General features: G+C 38.0%; 1 protein-coding gene across 1 annotated transcript; it reads right to left on the bottom strand.

Annotated features, from left to right (window-relative positions):
* Positions 1–3101: 3101 nt before the first annotated feature.
* On the bottom strand, positions 3102–16376 carry SMCO1 (single-pass membrane protein with coiled-coil domains 1). Its single transcript, XM_072613663.1, has 3 exons — positions 16240–16376; positions 3917–4066; positions 3102–3595 (listed from the first exon to the last, which is right to left on the bottom strand). Exons 1-3 carry the CDS (start codon positions 16293–16295, stop codon positions 3202–3204), a joined length of 600 nt encoding a protein of 199 aa, XP_072469764.1. The 5' UTR covers positions 16296–16376; the 3' UTR covers positions 3102–3201.
* Between the last annotated feature and the right edge of the window lie 2886 nt (positions 16377–19262).

Raw genomic sequence — 19262 nt, 5'->3', positions numbered from 1 at the left:
CTTTCAGTAGGTTACTAGTAGATTCTTTCAATTTCTACTTTGCCCTCTGGTACTAAGATATTGGGGCAGTTTTCTTTTACAAGTTCTTGAACTATGATATCTCGGTTCTTTTTTATGTTCATGGCTTTCAGTAGTGCAGTGATACTCAAATTAGTTCTCCTCAATCTGTTTTCAGGTCAATTGTTTTCCCCATGAGATATTTTATATTTTTCTTCTATTTTTTTCAGTCATTTCATTTTGTTTTATTGTTTCTTGATGTCTCATGGAGTCATTAGCTTCTCTTTGGCCAATACCAATTTTCAAGGAGTTATTTTCTTCAGTAAGGTTTTTTCCTATCATTTTTACCAAGCTGTCAATTCTCTTTTCATAATTTTTCCATATAGTTCTTTTTTCTGATTTTTTTCTTCTACTGCTCTCATTGGGTTTTTAAAATAATTTTGTTTTTTGCTCTTTAAAAAAACATTCTTTGGCTAACATGACAAAACAGGAAAATGATAAATGTTGGAGAAGATGTGGGAGAGTTGGAACACTAATTCATTGTTGGTGGAGCTATGAGCAAATCCAACCATTCTGGGGAGCAATTTGGAACTGTGCCCAAAGGGCTAGAAAAATGTGCATACCCTTTGACCTAGCAATACCATTTCCAGAACTGTATCCCAAAGAGATCATAAAAATGGGAAAAGGACCCACATGTACAAAAATATTTATAGCAGCTCTTTTTGTAGTGACCAAGAACTGGAAATCAAGGGAATGCCCATCAATTGGGGAATGACTGAACAAGCTGTGGTATGTGAATGTGGTATATAAATGTAATGGAAAACTATTGTGCTATAAGAAATGACAAACAGGCAGACTTCAGAAAAACCTAGAAAGACTTATATGAACTGACACTGAGTGAAATGAGCAGAACCAGGAGAACATTATACACAGTAACAGCCACAGTGTGTGAGGACTGTTTCTGATAGATTTAGCCCTTCACAGCAATGCAAGGACCTAAAATATTTCCAAAGGACTCTTGATGCAAAATGCCATCCACATCCAGAGAAAGAGCTATGGAACTTGAACACAGAAAGAAGCAGACTATTTTCTCTTGTGTTATGTTTTGTTTTTTTCTCATGGTTTCTCTCATTCATTTAAATTCTTCTATGCAACATGACTAATGTGAAAATGTGTTTAATAAGAATGTATATGGGGAAACCATATAAGACTGTATGGCATCTTGGGGAGAGAGGGTAAAGAAAAGGGGGAAAAATTTAAAATTTATGAAAATGATTGTTGAAAACTGAAAACAAATAAATTAATTTAAAAAAACACTCTTTAACTTTTCTAGAAATTCTTGTTGACTTGTGTCCAATCACCATTTTTCTTTATGGGCTTTGCTTAGAGATATTTTCAAGTCATTGTCTTCTTTTGCGTTTTTTTCTTGACCTTCCCTATCACTATTGTAGCCTCATAGAAACTCTGGCTCTTTTTTTATTTAATCATTCTTCTAGTCAAAAATGCTTCCTCTCACTCTACAATCTTTACTCTGCCTCTCAAATGAAGGAGTTTTCCCACTTAATTTGGTCACCATACAGAAAGCGAACATCTCCTTAGTTTCAGACAGATGAGTACTTGAACTTGATTCTTCTATTTCAAGACCCTGTTACGTCTTTAGTGAGATAGAAATTAAAGGCTTCACAGTAATCAATTAGTTTCTCTTTGACCAAGTGCAATTAAGACTTATTTCATTTCATTGACTCCAAAAGGATTTAAGACTGAAATGTTATATCTGAAAGAAGGAAGGAGGAAGGGTTTAGTATATTTCCATGATACTGAAAGACTAGACATAGATTTAGAAATGACAACCACTATATTTTTATGGGAAATCCTCTGGTTCTATCTTTTAATTTGGGCATGAGCATACTGCCTACCTATATTTAAAATTTTTCAGGGAGTCCTGGCATCTATAGAAGATGGTTCTAACTCCTTTGCCTGACATTCAGCACCTTCCATTTAATCTACCTTTTCTTTGATATTGCCAGACTGCTCTGTACCCTGTACTTGAACGTACAGAGTACCTTTTTATTTTCTTACTGTTTCTCTTCTCTTGAAAAATCTTTCCTCTTCCTCACTAAGCCAGCTTCTACCCATCCTTCAAAGCTCTTCTGTTGAAATCTTCCCTAACTACTTTAGGTCATGGTGATCTATCTCTCCTCCTTCAAATTCCTCTAGCCCTGTGATATATCATTTAGGCATTCAACCATATGCATTTGCTACCTATAACATCCTTTTTATTGTAATGTTATCATGGTCATAGAGTTATACTGGAGAACAAGGTAGAATTGGACAAGAAATAGCTGAAGTCCAAGGACACAGAGTCTGATAATGTACTTGGTAGTTTAATGGATACTGGAGGGTTGTTCCCTTACTCCCTCTCCAACCCTGGCTTGGTACTAGTGCCAACATTCCAAAGATCCTAAATTGGTTATTTGGGAACTAGGGTGGAATTAGAGAGAGAAAGGAGGAAAAGATGATAAATAATTATGGTAACAGGTAATAAAGGAAAGTTGGAATGGGAGAAGGAGGGGACTATGAAAAAAATGGGTATGTCAGCAAGGATTTTTGGAAGGGGGACAGAGGGTCTGGATGGGATGGTGTTTGTGTGCATCACAGGGAATGAGAGCGTGAGAAGATAGCTTCTGTGGCCGGTGGGAGGTTCAGTTATATCGTAAGCTTACAGCACTCCCTACTGCTGTGTCTATACTAAGTCACATAAACTAAGTCATAGATACATTTTTGGAAATCTTCATTTTTATGTTATCCTGTGACCTTAACTCTCTACAAGGGGTGATAGAAGCAGGCTATAACTGAAATACAGATTCAAGAGCCAACAGTTATTTAGCATGATTATTTAACTCTTTATGTATTCATATCTGTATCTCCAACTATAAGCTTTAAAGGCAAAGACTTTCTTTATACTTCTATACTTTATACTTCTTTATATCTCCCATAGCTCCTAGTGTGATGCTGTTGATAATTGTAGACACTCAGTAAATACTAAATGATGACTGAATGAAGAGCCTCTTTTGCAATGGGAACAAATCCAGAGAGAGAATTGCACATTTGAACATAAATATTTACGACTTCTCATCACAAATATAAATTAGTTTTCGATGGGGAATGCCACCATTTTCAAGATTTCCCTTTGGGGTTTTTTCTTTATGCTTTTACAGTTTTCTTATTCTCTATTATCTGAACTGCATGCAGCAAACTATTCTGCAAAACCTGGTTCTTCACCATATTGGTTATTATGGGGGTGGCATCACAGATGTACATCCGCCTCAGATTAGCCGAATAGTATTCTGCTTTGCTGCTATGTGCAATAAAGAAAGTACAGAAGACTTTGACATCTTCTTCCTGAAGTCCTAACGCTTCTAAAACTGTCTCCCATACAACTCGAATACGTTTGTTATTGTTTTTTCGCTTAAGAACAGTTGCTAAAGTGGGAAGCCCTCTTTCCAGGTCTGGAAGTTTCTCGAGTACCTGAGAGTGTAGGTAGTGAAGTGTTTCACTGATGTAACTGTAGAATATATTTAATTCCAAAGAAGTGAACCTGTAAAAAAGTTGGAAAATGTCCTTGAGAAACAGAACTATTTAGTGCAGATATGTGAGATTTATTTCCAAAATGACAAATCTGAGAAGTAAATCACATGTTGTTTTTTCTGAAAAACGTAGTTAAGAAACACCTATGTTGTAATTAGTTGTTACTTAGCCCTTGTAGCATCTTGGGAAATAATTGTCTCATGGTCCATCATTGCAATAACGTTGGGAAATTCAGAATTGGATGGCCATTAAAATAAAAAAAAAACCAAAACAAAACACCCACCTCCTAAGCTACAAAGACATGCTTTTTTCCTCTTTCACTTGATCTTACTTGATCTCCAGAACTGCTGTCCACATCTCATCTTGGACTGCCTGGCTTTCTAGACTCTTTCTGTGATGTTCAAACTTTTGAGTCAGGTTCTCCATTGCAGAGTCTAATTCTTCAAACTGTGTCTCCAAAGTCTGAAGTTTTTTCTCTACCCTAAAGAATGGAAGAAGCAAACTTTAGTTAAGTATGGTAGTACAATTGATTAGAGAAATGCAAATCAAAACAGCTCTGAAGTACCACATCACATCTATCAGACTGGCTAACATGACAAAATGTGAAAATGATAAATGTTGCAGAAGATATGGAAAAATTGGAACATTAATGCATTGTTGGTGGAGTCATAAACTGATCCAACCATTCTGGAGAGTAATTTGGAATTGTGCCCAAAGGGTTATTAAAATGTGCACACCCTTCTAGGGCTGTATCTCAAAGAGATCATAAAAATGGTAAAGGATCTCACATGTACAAAAATATTTATAGCAGCTCTCTATGTGGTGGCCAAGAACTGGAAATCAAGGGGATGCCCATCAATTGGGGAATGACTGAACAAGTTGTGGTATATAAATGTAATGGAATACTATTGTGCTATAAGAAATGATGAACAGGAGGACTTCAGAGAGACCTGGAAGGACTTATATGAATTGATGCTGAGTGAAAGGAGCAGAACCAGAAGAACTGTACCCAGCAACAGCCACAGTGTGTGAGGAATTTTTCTGGTAGACTTGGTCCTTCACAGCACTTCAAGGACCTAAAAAATTCCTAATTGACTCTTGAGGCAAAATGCCTTCCATATCCAGAGAAGGAACTATGGAATTGGAATGGAGAATGAAGCAGAATATTTTCTCTTGTGTTATGTTTTGTTTTGATTTGTTTTTTTCTCATGATTTCTCCCATTCATTTTAATTCTTCTATGCAACATGACTAATGTGAAAATGTGGTTAATAAGAATGTATATAGAACCCATATAAGATTGCATGCTGTCTCGGGGGGGAGGGGAAAGGGAGAAAATCTAAGACTTATGGAAGTGATTGTAGAAAAGAAAGTACAGACAGTAGAAAACTGAAAACAAATAAGTTAATTTTTTAAATGAGAAAAGGATCCACATGTACAAAAATATTTATAGTAGCTGTTTTTGTGGTGGCAAGGAATTGGAAATTGAGGGAATGCCCATCATTTGGAGAATGGCTAAACAAGGTGTGGTGTATTAATGTAATGGAATACTATTATGCTATAAGAAATGATGAGCAGATGGACTTCAGAAAAACCTGGAAGGACTTATATGAACTGATGCTTAGTGAAGTCAGCAGAATCAGGAAAACATTGTACACAGGAACAGCCACATTGTATGATGACTGACTTTCATAGACTTGGCTCTTTCCTGGAATGCAAGAATCTAAGACAACTCCAAAAGACTCATGATGGAAAATGCTGTCCACATCCAGAGAAAGAAGTATGGAGTCTGGGTGTAGGTCTAAGCATGTTATTTGCTCTCTTTTTTTCTTTTGTTGTTTTGTTTATTCTTTATCATGATTCCTTCCATTTGTTCTAGTTGTTCTTTACAACATGACTAATGTGAAAATATGCTTAATATGAATGTATACGTAGAGCCTATATCAGATTGTGAGCTATCTTGCAGATGGGGGAGGGAAAGGAAGGGGAGAAAATTGAAAACTCAAAAGCTTATATAAATGAATGTTAAAAACTAAAAACAGAAAATAAAATAAAAAAATGTGTGGTAATGCATACCTCTCTTCCCATCTACCAGGGAAACTGAACCTGGGTGATCTTTTGAGCTCATAAATTCCAAGTAGCAATGGGTTATGCCTATTTGGTTAGACATAAATATAGTATGGAGTGGGGAAAGTAGTCCACGTTGCCTAAGGAAGAAGGAACCAGCCCAAGTAAGAAATGGAACAGGTCAGACAAAGGCCCTGTGACAATCAGTAGTCAGATCAGGCCATGAATAGCCCCTGCACTTCCAGCCTGAGCGAGATGGGGAAACCCAGTAGAAGAAAAGAGGAAAAAAGGAGGAAAGAAAGAAAATTATGCTTTACTTTAGATTAGTGGGCAAAGTTGCTTGAGCTCCTACACTGACATACAGCCTAACTGCTTTGACAGTGACTAATTTGAAATTTCATCAGTAATTATTAGAAATCTTCAAAAACAGCTCTTCTAGGTGGTAGAAGAAGCAGAAGCAGACCATCCTACTTCTCTCACAATTACTCCTGCAAGAATGAAAAAAGGACACCAGATCAGAGTAATGATCATGAATCCAGATTGAAACTACAGCCCATGTCTACACAAGATGATATTCAAGAAGCTTTTTGACAATGGGGAAAGGGTTCAGCCAGAAAAAGCCTAACACATGAATTTAGCTCTCAGTAACTCCAACTTGGAAACTGGGGACAAAATAGGGGAGCCTTCAGCCTGCAGCTTTGTGCAGGAGCAAAGAGACAAGAGTCCAGACCAGGATCTAGCCAAGGATAAGCAATGTCACTGTGATCCCAAACTAAGGCCCAGGATCTTGGAGGATGTGGCCCATTAGTGTCTTGGATTGAACTATCCTGACACAGATTGCACTGCAAAGATCACCTTAGCATAACATGCTGGCCAAAGGTGCTTCTGAGGTTCTTAAAGAATATAGTGCCTATGATCCAGACTCTAGACAGATCAGGAACCCATTTATTCCTCTCAGCCTGGCTCTGACAAACAGTCTGAACTGTAATAGAAAAAATTGTTAGTAGTATACATTTTAGGCACAAGTCTGACAGACACAATTTTTACTGATTTAATATTATTCTCAATACAAGTATTTTGAGCTTAGAGAGAGAAATGCCCAACCTGGCATAGTTCTCCCATACTCAGACATCTCTCTTAAGACAATTTGAAGTAATAATTATAGGAATCTGGAACAAGGAATAAGTTACAATATATTAAAATAGAGTTAAATATGCTTCCACACAATTCAGGGAATAAGGCTGGAAAGCAAGTAAAGAGAAGAAAACGATGATAAAAATATCTTTTAAGCAGAAGCCAGGTGTGCCCAATACACAAATCCAGAAGAAGAAGCCAATAATTCCATGTCATTGCTAAGCAAAACCTCAAAAAAAAATCACAAGTTCTAGTGAAATTCCTTGAAGAAATGTCATAAGAGTTTAAAAATAATCACGTAAATGAAATGAGAGTTCTAGAGGAAAGAATTGGAAGGAGAATAAGCAGATTAGTTTATTAAGGTGCAAAACTTTACTCAAGTAAACAGACTCCTTGAAAATTCATTTGGATCAAACAGATCAATGCTTCCATGAGAAAGCAACAAATATTACCACAAAAGTGAAAGACTGAAAAAAATAGAATATCAGGTATCTCCTATCAAAAGCAAATGACCTGGAGAACAAATCAAGAAAAGATAATTTTAAAATCATCAGATTCCCTGAAGGTCATCACCATAAAAGATATAGACTATATATATATATATATATATATATATATATATATATATGTGTGTGTGTGTGTGTGTATATGTATATATGTATATATATATATATATGTGGAAGTGTATATATACATATATATATATTTAATCATGGATGAAAATGCCATGACTTATTAAAACCAGAGGGTAAATTGAAAATAGAAGGAAGCCACTGGACGCCTCCTAAAAGAAATCCCCAAATGAAAATGCCAAGGAATGAGATAGCTAAAACTCAAGAGTTTCTAGGTCAAAGAAAAAAATATTCAAGCAGTCAGAATGAAAGAGTTCAATACCAATGGTCCACAGATAGGGTCACACAAGACCTGCCAGATACAACTTTAAAAAGAAAAGAGAGCTTGGAATATAGTATTTCAAAAGGCAAAATATAAAAGGTTATAATCAAGAATAATTTACCCAGAAATCTTCAAACACAAGTAGGTCTTCCCTGTCTTAAAAAAACCTTCACTTAATTCTGGTGGTTCATCTATTCATATCCCTATTCTCTCTAATTCCTTTTAATGCCAAATTTCTCTCTCCAGTAAGAATTCTACTTCTTTTCATAGCTTTACCAATTGTTGTGCTATCCTTAATAATCTGTATTTTTAAAAGTCACTATTGAAAGTCTCTTTCCTATTAGCTTACATGATATTATGTTCTCCTGGCTCTCTTATCTTTTTGTCCTCCCCTTCTCTGTCTCTTTTATTGAGTCCTCTTCCTCTTCCTTACTCCTAAATGTGCGTGTTCCCCTAAGTTAGCGTTCAGTCCTTTGTATTTCTTTCTTTATACTACTTCTTTCTCTGAAATTGGGTCCAATTTCCATAGCATCAAATAGCTCCTCTATGGTGATCACTTCAAAATTTCCCACAGTTGCAACTTCTTGATCTCATATAATTCAGAATCAAAGGATTTGAGAGCTGGAAGGAACCACAGAAGCAATTTACACAAAAGAGATGTTTACTATAAAATACCCTGTACATGGTTGTTCAACCTCTGCTTAATGACCTAAAAGGAGGAGAGATCCATCACCTCAAGCACAAGTCATTCTACTTTTGGACAGTTCTGATTTTTAGGAAGGTTTTCCTAATCTAGCCTGAATTTGCCACTTTGCAGCTTCCATTCACTGCTCCTGGTTCTTGTCTGTTGGAGCCACCACAGAACAAGACCAATCCCTTTGCCATGTGACAGACTTTCAAATACCTGAAGACAGCTAAAGTGTCTGTCTCTCCTGAGTATTTTTTTCCTCCTAGTTAAACATGCCCAGTCTCTTCAGTTGATTTTCATGTCATGAATTCATGATTCTTTACTACCCTGGTTGCCTTCCTCTATATATTCTCTAATGGATTGAGGTTGTTCTTAATTTGTGGTACCTGGAACTGAACATAAGACTGTAGACAAAGTCTGATGAGGGCAGAGTATAGTGGGATTATCCCCTCTCAATTACTGGAAGCTTTGCCCCTCCTAATACAGATCAACATTACTTAGCTTTTTTGGCTGCTACATCATGCTGCTGACTTATTGAGCTTTCAGTTCACCAAAATCTCCAAATTCTTTTCAGAACAACTGTTATCAATTCATGTTTTCCCTGTCATATTTGTGGAGTTGATTTTTTGTACCCAAATGCAAGACTTTACATTTAGCACTACTGAATTTTCTCATACAAGATTCTGCTCAGTGGTCTAGGATATCATCAGAATTATCCTTTTGGAGCCTGTCATCCAGTTTATCAGCTATCCCTCCCAGGTCTGTGTCATCTGCAAATCTGATAAGCATGCCAGCAGTGATCTAAAGAGCAGCTCCCTGGGGTACTCCCTAGACCTCCTATCATATTGACATTGAACCCTTAATAATTATTCTTTGAGTCTCATCATTCAACCCGTTCTGAATTCTTCTCATTGTATTATCATCTAATGTATTGCCTGTCAACTTTTCTATCAGAATAATATGAGATACTTTATGGAAAGCTTTGCTAAGATTTAAGTATACAATATTTATAGCATTCCTCTTATCTACTAATTCACTAATGTTGTGGTGCCCAGCACTGAACACAAGACTACAGGTGAGGTCTCACAAGGACAGATCACAGTGTCAAAAAAAAAACCAAACCAAGCCAAAAATAAATTATATTAGTCAGACATAAATTGTATCTGATTGTGGGAAACATACTTCCAAAAAGACAATATTTGTGTGAAGCCAGGAAAGGTTTTATTAATTTTTACATAATGAGTTTGTTTCTAATGAAGTAGACTTGTTTCAGACAAATGTAAGGTTTATATGACCTGCTTTCATTTCGAATTTCCTGCCTGCCTCCCATTGGCCAGCATTTGAGGGTTCACTAAAACCCACCCCACATGGGTCTGCAGTCCCACCACAGTCCTCATTTTATTTATAGAATGATATGTTATAAATTCTTTTAAAGAAATTCCCTTAATTGATATACAGTCTTTCTGGTGTCGACCTGAAAGTTTGGTTAAAGAGACAAACAGGCTAAATGATATCTTAATGAAATAGGTGGTAAATACAATGAGATAAGAGAGTTAACAAAGTGTCAGTTGAAATTATGACCCAGGTGGAGCCAAGGTGGTGGAGTAGAAAGACACACATACGAAGGGTCTCCCCATATAAAATACCTGTAGAGAGGAAGTCTCAAGAAATTTTGGAGCAGCAGAAGTGGAGAACAACAGAGTGGAGGAGATTTCCAGCCCAGGGTGACCTGAAAGGCCCATGGAAACGTCTGTTGCACTGGGCGTGGAGCGGAGCCCAGCCCAGCCTTGGCCAGGTGGAGCACGGCTCTCAAATAGCCCTGAGGGGCAGAATCTCCAGTCGCGGAATCCCCAGTCCCAGCAGCAGGGGGTTTGAAGATCCCTCAACCCACAGGCGCCAAAGATCAGTGATGGGTTTTTTCAGCTGGCTAGAAAGAGAGAAGGGCCTTACATAGCTCTGGCCTTAGGCAGCGACCCGCAGAGGCCACATCAGGCAGGCGGCAGCAGTTCTCAGCCCCTACATCAGCCTGCATTCACTGTTGGAGCATAAAAACCCCTGGGGGCATTGAGGAGCTGAGTCTTGCCTCCACCCTGTGTGGAGGCCCTGGTCTTTGTCTCACACTGAATGGCAGCCCTGCCCATCTAGCTTATCTGAAAATCAGCCCCCAGTGCTGACTTGGTGGAACTGGAGGCCAGGGGGCTGTGGAGAGGTAACTGCTAAGATTCTGGGCACAAAAATCCCTCTCTGCGTCCAGACCAGTACACGCTTGATCGTGCCACCTTGGAGGAACTGAGATCTCACAGATTCCTACAGTATACCCTACTTTTGACAAAGGACCCAAAAGTCAAGTAACTGGTTGGGAAAAATGCCCAAAAAAGGGAAAAAAAATAAGACTATAAAAGGTTACTTTCTTGGTGAACAGAGATCTTCTCCCATCCTTTTGGATGAGGAAGAACAATGCTTACCATCAGGAAAAGACATAAAAGTCAAGATTTCTGTATCCCAAACATCCAAAATAAATATTCAATGGCTCAGGCCATGGAAGAGCTCAAAAAGAATTTTGAAAATCAATAAGAGAGGTGGAGGAAAAATTGGGAAGAGAAATGAGAGAGATGCAAGAAAATCATGAAAAGAGGGTCAAAACCTTGCTAAAGGAGACCCAAAAAAATGCCAAAGAAAATAATACCTTGAAAAATAGTCTAACTCAATTGGTAAAAGAGGGTCAAAAAGCCAATGAGGAGAAGAATGCTGTAAAAAGCAGAATTAGCCAAATGGAAAAGGAGGTCCAAAAGCTCACTGAAGAAAATAGTTCTTTCAAAATTAGAATGGAACAGATGGAGGCTAATGACTTTATGAGAAACCAAGAAATCACAAAACAAAACCAAAAGAATGAAAAAATGGAAGATAATGTGAGATATCTCACTGGAAAAACAACTGACCTGGAAAATAGATCCAGGAGAGACAATTTAAAAATTATGGGACTACCTGAAAGCCTTGATCAAAAAAAGAGCCTAGACATCATCTTTCATGAAATTATCAAGGAAAACTGCCCTGATATGCTAGAACCAGGGGGCAAAATAAATATTGAAAGACATCCAAAAAGAGAAACTCCTAGGAACATTGTGGCCAAATTCCAGAGTTCCCTGGTCAAGGAGAAAATATTGCAAGCAGCTAGAAAGAAACAATTCAAGTATTGTGGAAATACAATCAGGATAACACAAGATCTAGCAGCTTCTACATTGAGGGATCGAAGGGCTTGGAATATGATATTCCAGAAGTCAAAGGAACTAGGACTAAAACCAAGAATCACCTACCCAGCAAAACTGAGTATAATACTTCAGGGCAAAAAATGGTCTTTCAATGAAATAGAGGACTTTCAAGTATTCTTGATGAAAAAACTAGAGCTGAAAAGAAAATTTGACTTTCAAACACAAGAATGAAGAGAAGCATGAAAAGGTAAACAGCAAAGAGAAGTCATAAGGGACTTACTAAAGTTGAACTGTTTACATTCCTACATGGAAAGACAATATTTGTAACTCTTGAAACTTTTTTCAGTATCTGGGTAGTTGGTGGGATTACACACACACACACACACACACACACACACACACACACACACACAGAGACAGTGGAGGGAAAAAGGGGGGAGGTGAGAGAAAAAATATGAAGCTTACTCTCATCACGTTTAACTAAAGGAAGGAATAAAATGATAAAACGCACACTCATTTTGGTATGAAAACCTATGTTACAATACAGGATAGTGGGGGAGAAGGGGATGAGCAGGGTGGGGGGGATAATGGAAGGGAGGGCAGTAGGAAGAGGGAGCACTCTTGGGGAGGGATAGGATCAAAAGAGAGAATAGAAGAAATGGGGGGCAGGATAGGTTGGAGGGAAATATAGTTAGTCTTACACAACATGACTATTATGGAAGTCATTTGCAAAACTACACAGATATGGCCTATGTTGAATTGCTTGCCTTCCAAAGGGAATGGGTGGGGAGGGAGGGATGAAGAGAAGCTGGAACTCAAAAGTTTTAGGAACAACTGTTGAGTATTGTTCTTGAATACAACTAGGAAATAAGAAATTTATCTTGCCCTTCAGGACAAAAGAAAAGATGGGGATAAGGAAAGGGAGGGATATTAGAAGGAAGGACAGATTGGTGATAGGTGTAATTAGAATGCTTGGTGTTTTGGGGTGGGGGAAGGGGAGAAATGGGGAGAAAATTTGAAACCCAAAATTTTGTGGAAATGAATGTTGAAAACTTAAATAAATTTAAAAAAATTATGACCCAAGATATCTGTGTTTTCTTTATCATTATAACACACCAGAACATAGTTTGTATCCATAAAATATTAAGAAAAAGTCCCATTATTCAAGATAGTGTCTCAGGTTAAGGGTCTCATCCTCAATGGCTATAAAGAGAAAAAAGTGCTCTTCAGTCAGTCCCGTCTGGCCTTCTTGACAGAGGAAGAGGTATTCTCTGAGTTTACTCAGAGAACAAAGAAACTTTGAGATCCAGGCTTTTCATTAGTATTACAGATATTATATATTTTCTGTGGAAACATAAGTTCACTTCATCTCTTACATGATGAAGCCAAACCTGGCAGTTTGTATTCAATGCTTTCCTTTCTAAATATTTGCATGCTGTTGCTTTAATGATTTTTCAATGAATTTTCCTAGGAATTGAAGTCAAACCTCTCTTGTCAATTCTCACTGTCCCTCCCACCCCAAGTAGTGTTTCTATCCCTTTACTGAGTCTCCTCTTGTCCCCAGTTCTGCTTAAAGTAACCCCCCTCCCCGCCACACACACCATTTTTGCTGTCCTTAGCTCTCCTTGCCTGTCTTAGTTCATTCTGAGTTAAGCATACTATGTTATTCCTACAGGAGTATGCCATGCTTTGTTGTCATTTTGTTACCTGCTCCCAATTTCCACCTTTTGCATATATCTTTCTGAAATTCAAGTTGGTCAGTAAGTTCCTTGTGCAAATGAACATAATGCTCTATTGACTTCAAGGCAGGGACTGTTTCTTGCCTGTCTTTGTAACCTCAGTGTTTATTTAGCACAGTTCTTGGAGCATAGGAGGCTCTTAAATGTTTGACTGACTGACTCCAATCAAATTAATTTTTCTCCTCTTCAGTGGCTGGTTGTTTTTGTATTTTTTCATGGCTCCTGCTACTCCCTCAGCCAAACTATTTCCCCTCCTCTAAATCTATACAAAACTTACCCATTTGTCAAGTTCCAACTCAAATCCTCCTTTCACTATTGAGCCTCCCCTGAACATTCCATCTGGAAGTTATTTCTTATTCTCTAAACTGCTGGACAGGTATTGTCTATACTACTCGTTGATACTTTTCTTTTACCAATTTGTGTATTACTCATTTTTTTCCCCCATAAGTTTATGTCTTATCCCCATATTGAGGTCATAATTTATTTCTATCACCCTGAGCACCTAGCACAGTGTCTAGCACATATTAGTTGTTCAGTAAGTTTAATGGAATGAAATCTGTAATGTATAATTTCCTCTCTAAAATCATATCTGATAATTCTAGCTAGAGGTGATCCTTTCTTCATCTGATCTCTTCATCTGTAGTCTTATGAAATTCTAATTTTTATTAAATTTATCAATGTGTATTTCTAGTCATCTCTAGCAAATTTTAAGTTTGTGAAGGGCATTGACTATATCTTATTTATATCCTTATGTCTTCCCACTTGTTTCCTACCTTTGGCAAATAATAACTGCTCATTAATTAATGAATGTATCTTAGAACTTGTATAGTCCAACCCACTCCTTTTCCACATGAAAAATCTGAGGCCTAAGGCAGTAAAGTGAATTTCCCAGGATCACACAGGTAAATGTGGCAGAACCAAGATTCTAACCAGATCCTCTCAGTCCAAATACAGCACTCTTCTGAACACAGCATCCATTTTCCTGACGTAATCTTAAAACTTAATAATACCATAGTCAAAACATTATTAAGGACAAACAAGGAGCTGCTAAAATTAAAGGAAAACTAGCTAGCATTTGTATAGAACTTTAAAGTTTACAAAACACTTTATAAACATTTGCTCATTTTATCCTCACAACAACCTTGGGAGGTGCTATTATTATCCCCATTTTAAGATGAGAAAGCTGAGGCAGAGTATATAAATGACTTGGTTCCCAGGGTCACATAGTTAGTAAACGTCTGAGACTAAATTTGAACTCGTCTTCCTGTTACAAATCCAGGACTCTATCCACTGTGCTACCTAGCTGTCTCTGCCTTTAAGCAATAGATTGCAGTGTCCTTACTATTATCTGTGAAATAATGTAGATTTCTGTAATATTGACCTTTCTTCATCAGCAGAGAGATCAGCTACACCAGAATTTTAGTTTTGTTGTTCAGATGTTTTTCCGTCATGTCTGACTTCATTAAACCCACTTGGCAAAGACGCTGGAGTGGTTTGCCATTTCCTTCTCCCACTGATTTTACAGATGAGGAAACTGAGGCAAAAAGGGTTAAGTGTCTTGCACAAGATCACCCAGCTAGTGCCTGAGGCTGGATCTGAACTCAGAAAGACCAGTCTTTCTGACTCCATGTCCAGTACTCTATCCACTGCACTACCTAGCTGCACCAGAGTTAAAACTGTCATTCAATCTTAAGAAACAGTTGCAGTAAGTGAAATGAGCAGATCCAGAACATGTACAGTAACAGCAATATTATATGATGATCAACTGTGAAAGAAAAAATTTATCTACTGTGATTACGACAATAACTCAAGACAATTCTAAAGGACTCATGATGAAAAATAATATCCACTTCCCGAGAAAGGGCCAATGAACTCTGAGTGCAGAATGAAGCATGCTTTTTTACTTTCTCTTTTTATTATGTTGCTTGTGTTTTCTTTTGCAACATGGAAGTAGGTTTTGCATGACTTCATCTCTATAATCGATATCAAATTGTTTGCCTTCTCAGGATGGGGGTAAGGTGAGAGGGAGGGAGAGAATTTGGAACTTGGAATTTAAAAAAAAAATGTTAAGAAATTTTTCACATGTAATTAGGAAATATTTATTGAAATAAAAAAATAACTTTTAAAAAAGCTAAAGATGAAGATATCAGGATGAGCTCTGTAGACCTTAGACAAGTCAGAAAGTTTAGCAGTATCCAGGATAGACAGCCCTGGGAGATGACTGCTTATAAGGATCTTCTCCCCTCAAGCTCTGAGTTGATAGGAGTCTCTCAGAAAATAGGAGAGAACAGGACAGGGAGATCAGGATAGAAAGAAGTTCCATTGGAGCTAGAAATATCTTCTCTAAACTATGACTTCTTGGAAAAATTAATGAGATAATGGGAATGAATTTTTTCTTATTACGACAATCATCATGAAAAACAAATAACTTGTAATACAAAAGGTATGAATATGAAATACTAAGTTAATAAATTGTATGCATTACATCTGACAAAAATGTAACAAAAAATGAGGGGGGAAAGAAACAGGTGCAGCACAGAATGAGTTATTCTTGATTATGTGCTGGAAACCCCATGTCTTGCCCTTCATAAAGGAAATGGAATACTCTGTCTCTGTCTCTGTCTGTCTCTGTCTCTGTCTCTCTCCCTCCCTCTCCCTTTCCCTCTCTGTCTTTCTTTCTCTTTGAAGACAGAATAAGTAGAATTTTTTTTTTCTCTTATGACCCTAGGAAATTTACACCTTCTAGTCTGCATGCCACTTTAACAAGAACAGCAATCTAATTAGCAAACTCAAAGCTCCCAGCACTGTTTCCATGACTCGGTACCTTTCTACCCTCACTCTCTATCTTCCCAGAAAAGCTGAGCCATGCTTCTTCCTCCCCACCCTACCCCCACCCCAACCAGGCCCCCGCTAGTTCTTAGTGACCTTTTCATTGCTTCTTTCAGGGGATGCAGGGATCTGGTCTCACTGGTCATCTTCATGAAAAAAAATGATAAATATTAAGATACTAATATAGATTTGAGTCCAGACTTCCTCTCCAGGAATAGTGAGCAACAGCATTAATATAGGATATAAATTCACTCTGAGGTCACTCAGCACTGAAAGCTTTTAATAGCCAGGACACCTAAATATAGTTTCAAAGAAGAGCACATGCAAACCCAGATGCCTAGGAACACACAACAATATTTGCCTTGATTAGTGTAATCAGTCTTAATACACTAACATATTATTCATTGTTGGGTATAGTTGTGGCAGCATATGCGTCTGCAAATACATACACACGCACAAAACTATGGAGCGTTCTACATAAAAAGGAGAGGTGAACCTGGGACAAATATGAATTACTCTGGAATTTTAATATCTCTTGGTTGTATATTTACAAAGCATTAGTTTTTAAGAGTAATCCCAGGCCTCTTGTAAGGTGTATGATATGCATAAAGGTATGGCTGTCATCATCAACAAATACTTCTTTGTGCCTTTCGTGTCTTGGCAGTGGCCCTCACGGAGCTGACAAAGATGAGTTGGTGTTTCTCCTCATAGGGCTCACAATACAGTTGAAAACACAGGATGTACACAGAATTGGATGGATCCTTGATTTCATCAGTTTGGGTACTCTTTCCAAAACTTCTGGTTTTTTCAATGCTTCATCATGTTTCCCCAGAAGGAAAAACATCTCCATAAGGATCAACCCCAAATCTCCAAGGCCTTCCTTTTGCTCTTTTAGGCCATTTATTATTTCATGCTTGTTACATAACTGGCCCATTTTTTTCTAATTGTTATCGTCATCATCATGATCACTAGCACTTAACATTTTAAGGTTTGCAAAACACTTTCACTCATTTGACACTCACAACAATACTGTGAGATAGGAAGTAACATTATCCCCACTTTAGGGGATGCAGAAACTATGCCACAGAGAGGTTAAGTGACTTGCCCGAAGTGACACAGCTAGTAAGCATGCAAGGCAGGATTTGAGTTTAGATCTTGACTCCAGGCCTGCTTAATGTCATATAACAGCTGTATGGCTCAGGGCAAATCACTTTCCTGCTTTCTGCCTCAGTTTTCTCATCTTGGACAAACAAACCTCTGTAAATAGAGAATTTCCAGTTGAGCACCACAGCCACAGCTTCTTTCTTTGTCTCTGTCTTTCTGTCTCTCCCTCTCCTCTCCTTCCTTCCTTTCTCTCGCTTTCTCTTTCTTTTCTTTGTTCCTTTCTCTCTTCTTTCCTTTCTTCTCTCCCTCCCTTCTTTCTTTCTCTCTCTCTCTCCTCTTTCTTTTCTCTTTTCTTTCTCTTCTCTCTCTTCTCTCTCCACCCTGGGTATTACACACATTACCTATCCTGGTGCTCTGCCCAAAGGGAATGTAAATTTTAATCTCTGAAACTTTTTTTGGTTGTTTAGGTTTCTTCTCTTAAAGATCAGCCTTAACCCCACCCACATCACTCTGGTCCCAGACCAAGCCCTATTTGGTCACTGTTTTGGGCCCTGATTGGCTCAGAATGAATGTAAATAACAATTGTTTCTGCTTTGGCCAGAATCCCTGAGGGTCTTGTCTGTTTTTTTTAAGAGGCCATTCTTTGCTTCATTTTTTTATCAGGACTTACTCATTGAACAGGCCATGCTTCAGGCAAACTGAGACAAGTTAAAGATTTTAGCTGGAAAAGGCTAAGGTCCCCCACTGCATCCTGGGTCATCTCCAGTTGTCCTGACCCAGATCTGGCCACTGGACGCAGATGGCTCCAGAGGAGAAAGTGAGGCTGGTGACATTGCACAACTTTCCCTCGCTTAAATCCAATTCACTTGCATGTCATGGCATGGTCCTCTTTGAGAACAAAGGACAAATAGCAGGTAGCCTCAGTTTTCTCATCTGTGAAATGGGGATTAGAATGGTACCCATCTCCCAGTGCTTTTCAACACTTAAAGTTTTCTTTAAATGCTAGCTCCTATCATGCTTACCCTTGATGTCTTTTACACCAACTTTAGCAAGGAAGTTATTGTTATTAACATGCTGCAGCTTGATTATGCGCACTATCAGTCCTGCTGTTATTCTTTGAGTTGTCTGTAATTTTAATTCTTCTAAGACTGTGATATTCCCTAATTCTCAGCCACATAATATTATTGGAGGACTGTTAGTTGTTGTGGAAGAAATGGGCTTTTGAGAAAGCATTTGGGGATCATTGAAAACATTAGAAATTTCTCAAACATAATTCAGCCCAATTTCTTCCTCCTACTCAATTCTGGGCACCGTTCACTCTCCATCTGCAGCTCTTTTCTTACATTCCCCTTTCTGATGTATTCTGTGTTCTCACCAGATTAGACTTCTGGCTTTTCCCTGATCTTATCCTATACCACTCTGTCTATCATTTCTGTAGAGTATCCCTCATGGCTAGAACACATCCTATCCATACCCCAACCCTCTGAAATGCTTAACATAAAACTAATATATGTAAAGGGCTTTGGAAATCAGCTCTTATTAATAGCTCTCATTATTCTCTTCCTTCAAGTGCCAACTCAGGTGCCACCTTCTCCATGATGCTTGCTCTGAGACTCCCACAATGTTTTGTGCTTCTCTTCTGCTCCTATCACATTCTTATGTTCCACTTATTTATTTAAGTGTGAGTCGTATCCCCCATAGTAGATTGTTAGCTTCCTGAAGACAAGGAATGAGTTGTTTTCCATCTTTGTAGCTTCAGCACCTACCATAACACATGGCACAAAGTAGACACCTAAGACCCCAGAGCTTAGCACATACCATAACAAATTGGCACTGGACCAGAATACAGGGGGAGTCAGATTTTTATGCATTAAATGAAAATAATTAACAGGATATTGTTGACCTGAAAACTTTGTTAAGAAAAGGCAACATGGCTAAATGCATACATTTTATGATTTAATTAATTAATTGATCAATTCCCCATAAAGAAAACAGTTACATAATGCATTATGGAG

The sequence above is a fragment of the Notamacropus eugenii genome, chromosome 5, assembly GCF_028372415.1.
Source record: "Notamacropus eugenii isolate mMacEug1 chromosome 5, mMacEug1.pri_v2, whole genome shotgun sequence".
NCBI lineage: Eukaryota > Metazoa > Chordata > Mammalia > Diprotodontia > Macropodidae > Notamacropus > Notamacropus eugenii.
Note: the sequence above shows the minus strand (reverse complement) of the source record. Positions and strands in the feature narration are given on the sequence as shown.